Source organism: Prunus dulcis, chromosome 1 (assembly GCF_902201215.1).
Source record: "Prunus dulcis chromosome 1, ALMONDv2, whole genome shotgun sequence".
In the NCBI taxonomy this organism is placed as follows: Eukaryota; Viridiplantae; Streptophyta; class Magnoliopsida; order Rosales; family Rosaceae; genus Prunus; species Prunus dulcis.
In genome coordinates, this window is record NC_047650.1 from 2,036,129 (window position 1) to 2,047,741 (window position 11,613).

At 35.2% G+C, this 11,613-nt stretch overlaps 1 protein-coding gene across 1 annotated transcript; it reads left to right on the plus strand.

Moving 5' to 3' along the window:
* Positions 1-8,274: 8,274 nt before the first annotated feature.
* Positions 8,275-11,366, plus strand: LOC117616710 (protein SIEVE ELEMENT OCCLUSION B-like). The gene is made up of 7 exons (XM_034346104.1): positions 8,275-8,575; positions 8,691-8,783; positions 8,907-9,352; positions 9,446-9,540; positions 9,643-9,773; positions 9,922-10,386; positions 10,494-11,366. The coding sequence occupies exons 1-7, from the start codon at positions 8,357-8,359 to the stop codon at positions 11,079-11,081; spliced, it is 2,037 nt and encodes a 678-aa protein (XP_034201995.1). The 5' UTR covers positions 8,275-8,356; the 3' UTR covers positions 11,082-11,366.
* Positions 11,367-11,613: the final 247 nt, after the last annotated feature.

The window sequence follows — 11,613 nt, forward strand, 5'->3', positions numbered from 1 at the left end:
AAAATAATGGAGTTTATTTACTTGCACAAACCATGCAAGTTGCTAGTGCCAAGGATAAAAACCCAATTCTCTCAAATATGGGTTTCTATGGTGTCATTCAAGAAATTTGGGACCTTGACTACCAAAAGTTTACAATCCCGGTCTTTAGGTGTGATTGGATAGATAGTTCTGGTCTTGTAGTCGACGAACTTGGATTTACCCTTGTAGATTTGAGTAAAATTGGACATAAGAATGACCAATTTGTTTTGGCTTCTCAAGTCAAACAAATATTTTTTATTGACGACCCGATGCATCGTGGTTTGTCGGTAGTGTTATCAATGCCTAATAGAGAATATAATGATGTTATTGGTGATGATGTTATTGGTGATAAAGTCTTAGGTGATGTGATAATTGAGTGTGAGCCATTTACTAGAGGGATGCCAAATGTTGACACATTTGATGAACTGGTGGGTGAGTTAGGTGGTCAAAATATTCAAGGTGGGTGTGAAGATATATGGATTGAATGATGCTTATGTAATTGGCAGTGTATGACATTAATTTTGTAATATATTGTAATGTGATTTCTTCACTTTCATTATACAGGTGTTGGCCACAAAACAATCAGTGCAAAAAATACTGGTTCCAGATTACATCATTATATTCTGCATAAAAAACGACGTCTGTTCAAATAAAATACGACGTTATGGTGAACCAGTTATTCAGCATATTTACCGGCGTCTTAAAGCAACGTAACAATGAAGAACCACGACGCTATTGTGAAGCAATTATTCAGGATATCACGTCGGGGAAGGATTAAGAACCGCCATGTAATTCTAAATAACACGACTCCAATCCTATAATACCGACGTCTAAAAAACGAGACAAATAATCTGAACGTTAAAAAATACGACGTCATCATACATTTTCCACGCCGCAAGTTCTTTTATAAACGAAGAGGAACGAAATGAATTCCGACGGTAATTCATTATAACCGCCGTCTAATATCAATTAAACGACGTTATTTGTATTACGGCTCTCATCATAATCAACGCCGTCTATATGTTCTGTAATACGGCTCTCATTTATTTGGAACCGACGTTGTTTAGAAGTTCAACGTCGTCTACATTAATAAGGTGCGTTGTGAGTGATGAATACATATAAATACAACGTCGACTACATAAATGCCACCGACATTGTTTCGCATTTCAACGTCAACTATATAAATACATACGTCGTAAATAATGACACTGACAACTATTTCCACGTCATCTTTTTTAGAAAAATCGAAGTGGAAAATTTATTTCACGACGGTTGTTTGTAAATAAGAGACGTAGTAGATTTCAATAACGTCGTCTTCTCATGTATTTAAAGACGTCATATTTTTTTCTTGTCGTGAAAATTATATTTAACGGCGTAGTGTTTTAGTTGTCGTCGTTGTATGTCTATCTTGCGGCCTTGTTCTTTTAATATGTGTCATAATTTTCCTTTTTAACGACGGTGATTTGTTTGAGTTGGTCGTCTATTCTCATCCTCGACTATTTTTTAAAATTTTAGCAGACTAAACACGTCTGTTTTTATTTTTTTTCGACGTTGTTTTATTTAACAACGTCTAATATTTATCGTCGTTGTTTGTTTCTGAAAATAGGACGTATAAATTTTGTAATACGACTCTCATATTTTGTAACCGACGTTGTTTTGTTGTTCAACGTCTACTCTATAAATACATACGTCGTAAATAATGACACTGACAACTATTTCCACGTCATCTTTTATAGAAAAATCGAAGTGGAAAATGTATTTTACGACGGCTGTTTTTATATAGGCAACGTAGTAGGAATCAATAACGTCGTCTTCTAATGTATTTAAAGACGTCATATTTTTTATTGTCGTGAAAATAATATTTAACGGCGTCTTATTTTAATTTTCGTCGTTGTATATCTATCTTGCGGCCATGTTCTGTTAATATGTGTCATATTTTTCCTTTTTAACTACGGTTTTTTTATAGAGTTGGTCGTCTATTCTCATCCTCAACTGCTTTTTTAGATCTTTTTGCAGTACAAAGACGTCGTTTTGTATTTGTTGATGACGTTGTATATTTTAACAACGACGGTGATTTAGCGTCGTGGTTTATGAGGAAAAAGATGACGGTGGATTCCACGACCATTAAAAAACCGAATACACGACGGTGATTTACCGTCGTCTTTTTGCTTTTTTGTAGTAGTGTTAAAGTGAAAAATGCCATTGATGTCTGTCGCCAGAGCCATGTGGCAGAAGCACAAGGACGATTATGGTTGTGTGGAATATATGCATTCAGCTGCCCTTGAATTTTTTTTAATTTTTTTGTGTAATTCTGTAATGGACGTAGATACAAACAAATTAATTAGGTCCTCATTGGCATTCACACATGCAAATTTAAAATATGTGTGAGAATGTGAATGTAAAAATGTTTTATATTAAAAAATTAATAAATTTTAAAAGGGTTTATAAGGAGTTAAGTTACTTCTCTCATTGTCAATTGATTTTGGAGTGGAACCTCAACGTGCTGTAATTATTTATGTCCTCGATTGCCTAAGATTTCATGTCCCCATTCACACATGTAGATGACGAGGACACCTATTGATTTAACCTAATTTTTTTTAATATCCACACACACACAATCTCATGCATTTTAAGCCTAATACACGAATAATTTAACTAGGTAACGCAAAGCACATGTGGCCGTCACATGGGCAAATTTAACCTGACTTTGATGCTAATAAGAAAGTTGAGAATCCATTCCAAAATTAAATATTGACTATGAAGGGAGTAGTTAACTCTTTATAAATCCATGAAAGAGTTCTTAAGTTTCTAAGTTCGTAATTCTGTTAGGTTGTTATTAGTTAGTTAGATGGGATAATCAATCAAGTATTTAGTTGATTAATTGTGCATTGACAGAGTATGATCTTCAATATTAATGACAATGAAATAATTACACTGAGGTTTATATACATCTCACGTAAGCTGAGATGATTACATTAGAGGCTAACTAACCAAAGATTAGTTATAACAGCGATCAACAAATTCTAACAAACTGCTAACGGCTATAACAGCTGTCTAGAAGAATCTGTTGGCTGCATATATATATATATATATATATATATATATATATAAAGCTTAAAAAAATTAACACTACAACTGTATCTTGCTGGTAGAAGAAAAAGAAAAGGAAAAGTATGAAGGAATTTGAATGCAATAACCCCTAACACTCCCTACCGACTAGTGTTCAACGTCATCGATCCACAAAAACTTCATAGTCAAGACAAATCTAGTAAAGCACCAGTACACATGTATCATGCGCACAACCATTCCAAGAATTTGTTTGCACATAACATATATAAATGTATCATACACAACCATTGTTTTGTTTTCTTCCACTAACAACCTACCATTCTCAGAGACTAATACGTACAAATTGTCAAGACATGTACATGTGTGTAGTACGAGAGCTCAAATTCCATCCTACAATTGTATATATGGCTTTCGTTGTTATTAGAGTTCGAACCTGAAATTACTGATTTCTTAATACTATACCTTTATTTCCCTATTTCCTTCCGGTTATTATTAACTCGTCTCACCTAGCAAACTAACTTTATACACCCAACAAGATTTTAAAAACTTAATAATTTAATCTCAACACCCAGCAAATCTTCAAGGACTAGGCATCACCAAATAAACCTAGTTTTACATTCAACGTTTCCTCCACTCATTTCTAAACCTCTTCATGTAACACGATCCATATCCTCTGTAATCGTGGAGGTTGTTCTTATTTCATTTTACCCCTCACCTATCTTTTTGGCTTCATATCCATTTAAAGAAGGTAAAGTATAGCACGTTGTATCACTTTCATAATTTAATCTCTGTGGAGTCTGAAATCTGAAGTGAACGCGTGGAACAAAGAGTACGAAATCTCTTGCCCCTTTGGTTAAAGTGATGATAATGCCATTGATGCCACATGCAAAGAGTTCAAGATCGGTCAGAAAAGCTAACATTATTTCCTTCCAGTTATGGCAGAGATACTTCTGTCGCCAGAGCCATGTGGCAGAAGCACAAGGACGATTATGGTTTTGTGGAAGAGATGCATTCATCTGCCCTTGAATTTTTTATGTATTTTTTTAAATTTTGTAATGGACGTACATATACAAACAAATTAATTAGGTCCCCATTGGCATTCAAACATGCAAATTCCAACTTTGATTCAAACATACAAAGCTTGTAAAGTCCTATCCAAAGCTTGTGATCACATGTCCAACTTTTCCTAAAACGAACAGGAAATTATTAAATGAGAAATTCTTTGGTGGGGCTTCGATCGTTAACCAAGATTTTTTACTAAAACCATTTATACTATAAGTACATGTACTTATTTGTTAATATTATAGGCTCTAGGTTCATGGTATTGAGAGTGTTTAGAAAATGAAAGTTTTAAGTGCTTAAAAAATCTTGGACCTCTCCATTTATTGTCAATTAATTTCGAGTTGGATGTTCACATTTTAAAAAATAAAATATCAACTCGTACTATACTCATATTATGTTATCTGAATCAATAACCCTATTTGACAGTCTATAATTGCCACACCCAAAAACTTTTAGATTTTTTAAAATTAAAATTTCGAACTTTTAGAGATGTATGATTGAGTGAATTTCACCAAACCACATCAATTGGAAGCATATTTGCCTTTCAGACCAATATTCTTGATTCTTTTGTTAATGCTTGATTGCTGGAATGAATTGAAATGAGCATAGAAACGAGAATGAAAACAAAGAGAAGGGAACCAATTAAGCCTTGAATATAATTTCCATTTTCATTGTTTCGTTTGGTTCCTCTAACAACCATCATTCTCAGAGGACGTAAAATTGTCAAGACTGTACATGTGTGGCACGAGAGCTCGAATCTCCTCTGACGCTAATTGTTGTCTAGATATGGCTTTGTTTCTCGACCAAAAATTTTGCTCTCAAATATAATTCCTCTTCTTCTTCTTTTTTTATTTTTTATTTTTAATACAAGCGATATAGCGTGAATGAGAATTTCTCACATACAAATGATGTTATGAGAGTTCGAACCCGAGACATCTTATTAGCAAACTTTTATTTCCATATTTTCTGCTGGTTATTAACTCTTCCCACCTACCTACAGCAAACTTTCTACACCCAACAGGATTTTAAAATTTTAATAATTTTGCTGTCCACACCCATCTAGCAAATCTTGAAGAAGCATACACCACCAAATGAATAAACCTAGCTAGTTTTAAAACTCAACACTTTCTCCACTCATTTCTAAAAACCATATTATCCAAATCACATATCTTTGTTTTGTTTGGCTCTAATCGTGGTGAGTTATTGGATCTTGTCATCGTTCTTCAGTTGTCTTTTCATTTTACAGCTCACCGATATCTTCATATCCTTTAAGTTTTCCTGTGGCCTGTTGTATCACTTTCATATAACAAAGGATAAGTTTCTGGCACCTTTTCGACGTTTGATTAAAGTGACAATGGCATTAATGCCGCATGCGAGGGTTCAAGATGGTCCAAAAAAGGGTAAATATTAAAATATTATTTCCTTCCGGATACGGCAGAGACATGTCTCTGATTAAAGTGACATTGATGTAAGTAGAAACAAACAAATTAATTATTTTATTAGGTCCCCATCGGCATTCATACGTGCTGAATTCGAACGTGCTGTATATATTTCTATCCAGTTATGGCAGAGACATGTCTGTCGCCAGAGCCATGTGGCAGAAGCACAAGGGCGATTATGGTTTTGTGGAAGATATGCATGCAGTTGCCGTTGAATTATTATTATTTTTTAAAATTCTGTAATGGACGTACATACAAACAAATTCATTAGGTCCCCATTGGCATTCACACATGCAGATAATATAACGACAACAGGTGAGGTTTCATCAACGGCGGAGTCATGATTTCACACTTATGAGAGGCATCTCACAAAATATATATCACCCAAGTAAATTGATTGATATCTACCCTTTGCCTTATTATTATTATTTTATTTTTTTTCTGGTCCTGAATACTCTTGGTTCATTTATCATTATCACTAAGCTTATATGGTTTATCATTATGCACATCACATGATTCTTGCTTTGGTTTTTGCCATCGATATCTGACAATCCAGAACAAATGTCTCCACTTCATTGGTTTCAATTCTTTTGTCCGAGTTTCTTGACTGATATAAGTGCCAGAAGCCAAGGCCTGCTGGGATTATCTTATCTTCGAGGACATAAAGACAACGAGTATATAGAATTTTATCTTTTGGTAACAAGATTTGTATTTATTTATTACTAAACCCATGTGTTAGATTAATTAGATTCTAATAACAACCGTAACCAAAACCTAGTGCCACCCCAAAGTTTGGTCAAATATTAACTTTATTATTGAAGCTCAAGATTTGGGTTTTGGTTAAGAAGACACAGAGACTGATTTTTGGAATTCTTTTTTGGAGCTTGAATTTGTTACAGGGCAAAACAAAAAAGGGAATACTAGCAACTTTCTCTCTTACTTTCTTCTTTGGACCTTCTTCATTTTCCTCGTGATATGTGTCATTCTCCTAACACTTAAAACAATGTCATTAATGCATTATACAAGCTATATATATATATATTTTTTCCAAATTTACCCTATTCAATTGATCCTTTTTTTTTGGGACAACTTTCTTACCATTTTAATAAAAAGTTTTTTTTTAAACAATTATTTTTTTGAAAGAAAATGTCTGCTTTTTTAAAACAGAGGAAACGTCTGTTTTTTTTTTTTTTTAAAACCCAAAAGAAATGTCAATTTTCTATTATATAAAAATAAAAAGAAAAAAGACGTCATTCACATCCTTAAGCACCCCAATGGTACAGAGTTTACAGACTAACTTTTTTTTTTTCCAAAGAAAATTGTTTGATTGCATTTTTTTTTTATACTACTAAATAAACCAAAATAACCCCTAACAACATAAGCTTGAGATAAAATATATAGAAACAAAAGAAAAAAAAAATCACCAAAATCGAATTCGATATGAAAAAAAATAAATATATTACAGTTTAGATTAACAAAAGAAGAACGAAAGAATGGTCTGCATCTGTACTATACAAACGGCTATAATATGTTGTTCCACTCTATTTTTATTATTTCTTAATGGTCGTAAAGATAAACATTTATAACAACCCAAGGCAAAAGGCTTAGAGGAGAGCCAAAACCTGTACAAATAAGAAGCAAAGACCAGCAAATTTGTTAAATTTCACATACCGACAAACAAATACCCATATAAATGACTTATGCAAAGATGCAGGCCGCAAACAAATACCCATTAACCTAAGAAAATACTTTCAAAATATATCAATTTTCAGCACAATAATACACCAAAAACGAAAAAACCATATATTTGGCCTTAGACTTGGAGCGAGAGAAGCTGAACAAGAAGACTATTGGCAACAAAGTTGGTTGATATAAATTTTATTAACACAGTCAATCAGTTCATAGACAGAGAAGCAGAAAAAGAGTGCATTTTGTGGTTGAGAGTTGAAAAGGCAAGGAGAATTCTTCTGAGCGACAAAGCTAGGAGAAGACGTCCAACAAAATGGCAAGGAGAAGAAGACGCTTTAGCTTCTACCAAGGGCAAATATGGAAATATAATAATAATTATTTTGGTAATTAATAGCACTGTTTCAAGTGTAAAGAGAGTAACACCTCATAAAAAAAAAAAAGTCCAAAAAAATTAAAGAGAAAATTACTAACATTTTTCAAACAAAAATATTTGGGTATAAAAGAGGACAAGAGTTAATCAGCTACGCGGCTTGCACCTGATCAAATTCAAAACTGAAAGGACTGAAAACTGGCCTTACCTCCCCCCACCTCCTCTCTCTTAAAAAAGAGACAAAAAAGGGTCATTTCTCTGCTCCCACTACTCGAGGCTCCCGTGATATTTATGATGGCCCTTTGTCTGAAATGTCTGTTTCAGTGTCCTAAAAATAAAATAAAAAATAATAATATTAAGTTTATCATATTTTTCATATCATATTATGTACCATCTTTTAATAGAAGTCGATCTCATTATATTAGTAGATTCTATTTCTATTAGAGATGTGATATAAAAATATAATAAGCCTAATATTACCCAAAAAATATTGTCTGTTTCTGTGAGTAATTTGACTCGGAGATAATATGGAAAGTAAGTTAGTAGAACGAGATTCACGTGTTACTACAGCAAAAACTGAAAATGGCTATAAATAGGGCAGGCGTATTGCAAGTATGCTGCACCAACACAGCAAGCTACGACAGCCAATTCTCCTTGTTCATTATTAGCCCCTGCCCTAGCCTTTGAAATTCCTCAGCCAACCATCACCATGCTAGGCTTAGCAAACAATGTGGTTACCAAGGTGGCCTCAGTCGTCACTGGTCACCATGAACTTAGCCTGTTTTCCATGTCTGACAAGAAAATCTTGGACGAAATTTATGCAACTCATCATGTAAATGTTGATACTTCCTTTGATGACGATTCTCTTTTCGGCATTGTTGAAAACATCCTCAAGCATGCAACCCAAACTGTTGACAAAATTGTGCAGGTACGTTTATTTTCTTAGTATGGGATCTGTTATGTTATTAAACTGTCGATTCTTGATTATTATTATAGTTATGTTGTGATTTTAATGTGTTACATAAACTTGTGGGTTGTTGCAGGGTACCCAAGTGCACGTGGAAAACATAGAGGAGCACACTCCCAAAGCCAGTTTCAGTACACCATTGTGCACACTTAAGTCAATAGCCAGCGAGGTAACTTCAAAAAATAAATGATTTTTATATATTTCTTGTAACATTTTTCATGTATGTACATAATACATTAGTACGCTTTTTTGTGTTGCAAATTAACACTATGATATACTTGGTTTTTTTCAGATGCACTGCAAACCTCCTAGTGAGGAAGTCGCCCACAAAACTACCCTGGCAATACTGAACAAGCTGTCAAGCTATTCATGGGAAGCAAAGGCAGTGTTGACTCTGGCAGCTTTTGCTATGGAATATGGGGAATTCTGGCTCCTTGCCCAGCTTCAGGAATCGCACCGACTTGCCAAATCAATTTCAATCCTGAAGAGAGTCCCTTTCCTCCTCAAGCCATCAAACCTGCAAAAAAGAAGGCAAGCAGTGCTTGAGCTTAACAACTTGATCAAGACTACATTGCAAGTTATCGAGATCTTCGATCAGTTCGATAAGCTTTCTAGTTATGACCCAAAAGATGTGCCGGAGTTGGCATCAGCAATGGACCATATTCCAGTGGATGTGTATTGGGCTATTGTGACTGTTGTTGCTTGTGCAACTAAGGTCACTATTCTTACCAGTGATGTGTACGTTCTTCATCCTCAATAACTTTGAAAAATAATTATTTGCATTTATGTTTAGTATACTTTATAATATGACCATGGTTGCCTTTGTTTCAGGGAGAAGGAACATGACCTAGCCCCATATGCTCAAAAAATCCACTTCGTCCTGAACAAGCTTAAGATACAGCTGAAAATTTGCAGAACACAGATTGGTGTGTAATTACTGGCAGATCTTTCAGTAGGAATCATATTAACTATATGTTGTACCTTGCAATTAATGAAATGCTGAAGAAAATATTTATTGTATAATCCAGAGGAGGCGGAGACTTACCGGAAGCTCAAGAAAACCTTTCGAACCCCTACTGAAGTAAAGGAGGTTTTCAAGGCCCTGATCTTTACCAAGGACAATGTTCAGCCACTGATTGATGGTTCCACTAAACAAACGGTTTGCGCTACTGACCTTATTCTGAGTCATGACATTTTATAATTATACACAACATCTTTTATAGAGTGAAACTGTGGTGGCGGGCCATGATTTTAATTTAGTATGAAGTACGACAAGTTAGTTACACCATTCCTAATTATTATACCAGGTTGAGATCGACATCCTGAGGAAGAAGAACATACTACTGTTCATTTCAAGCCTTGAAATCTCCGATGATGATATTTCTATCCTCAAACCGATTTACGAGTCCACTAAGAAAGACAATCAGCATAAGATTGTGTGGGTTCCCATTGTCGAGCAGTGGACCGATGACCTGAGAAAGAAGTTTGAGACCCTGAGGCTGAAGATGCCATGGTACACAGTGCAGAACCCTGCAACCATTGCCGGCATCAGGTTCATCAAGGAGGAGTGGAACTTCAAGGGTAAGCCTACATTGGTGGTGATGAACCCACAAGGAAAGGTCGAACATTCCAACGCATTCCACATGATTCGGGTTTGGGGAACTCAGGCCTTCCCTTTCACAGAAACAACCGAAAAAGAACTCTCAAATTCTCATGGACATAAATGGGTTGGCAATGTAGTCAAAGAGATTCACCCGACTCTACCCAACATGGTAAGTTACTTTTAACTAATAAACCAAAGTGGATATATTATTTGAATCTATGATGTGCATTTAATGATAAAGCACGCTTTTGTGGTTGAATTATTTTGATGGAACAGATGAAGGACGATAAGTACGTTTTCTTCTATGGAGGCAAAGACAATGAGTGGATTAACCAATTCACAAAGAAAGCAACTGCCTTTGTAAACGACCCCATCTTCAAGGAAGCAAAGATTCACATTGAGCTGTTTTGCGTGGGGAAAGGCAGCAAGGGAGAAGACGACCATGGCATCCTCGGGCGCTTCTGGACTGGCATAGAAAGCTTGTTTCACACCAAGATTCACAAGGAGCCCGACTCAGTCTCACAAGAAATCCAGAAGTTGCTTTCTTACAAGAACGAAAGTGGATGGGCGGTGCTAAGCAAAGGGCATTCTTTGGTGGTCACTGGTCATGGTGTCTCAATCTTGAAGGTCATAGAGGACTTTGACAAATGGAAGGACCATGTGAAAGAGAAGGGCTTTGAGTTTTGCTTCACAACATACCATGAGAAGATTCGTGTTGCAAATCGTCCTTGCTGCCGCCTTGACATTCCAGGCTCTACTGGGAAGGTCCCGGAAACAATGAAATGTCCCGATTGCCACCGTAGTATGGAAACTTTTATCAGTTACAAGTGCTGCCACATTGATGGTCCTAATGCCCACCATTGAGTTCTGGGTCTCTCTCCTTTTAGTACCACTACTATGTAATGGGTTGTTAATCAAATAAGTTCAAAGTGTCTAGTACCACTACTAGGTATTAGATATTATTATTGCTAGAATAAATGGGTAACTCATGCATTGTGATGCGTGGTAGTTTGGTTTCCAAGCCTGTAATGTTGAGAACTGGTGGTGTTTCTTTTGGTCAGAGTCATGGTAGTCTACTCTATGTGATGTTAATGTTTTATTGTTCAATGTTTGAATAATTTCAATATACTGTTTCAGTGTGTTTACACACACCCATTTCATATATTCATGTACTTGAGTAATTCTTGTTCATAATTAAATATGAGGAAAAGAATGTATATTTTTTAGGTAGTCCCTCGAAACGAGATGATTTAATGATTTCTAATTTGTCCAACTTTTTTGCAATAATGATATTTGAATAAAGACTTGAAATATAGATGATTTGAATCGTTGAGGTAGACACTTAAATAGTTTGTTAGAGATAAAGATTCCCCTAACTACTGTTTTGTAAGAGAGT

Bases quoted from the DNA above. Each gene is read 5' to 3' on its own strand.
- LOC117616710 (XM_034346104.1), top strand. From the start codon at position 8,357: ATGCTAGGCTTAGCAAACAATGTGGTTACCAAGGTGGCCTCAGTCGTC. The intron at 8,576-8,690 runs GTACGTTTATTT...GGGTTGTTGCAG, and splicing joins CTGTTGACAAAATTGTGCAG to GGTACCCAAGTGCACGTGGA. The intron at 9,774-9,921 runs GTTTGCGCTACT...TTATTATACCAG, and splicing joins ATGGTTCCACTAAACAAACG to GTTGAGATCGACATCCTGAG.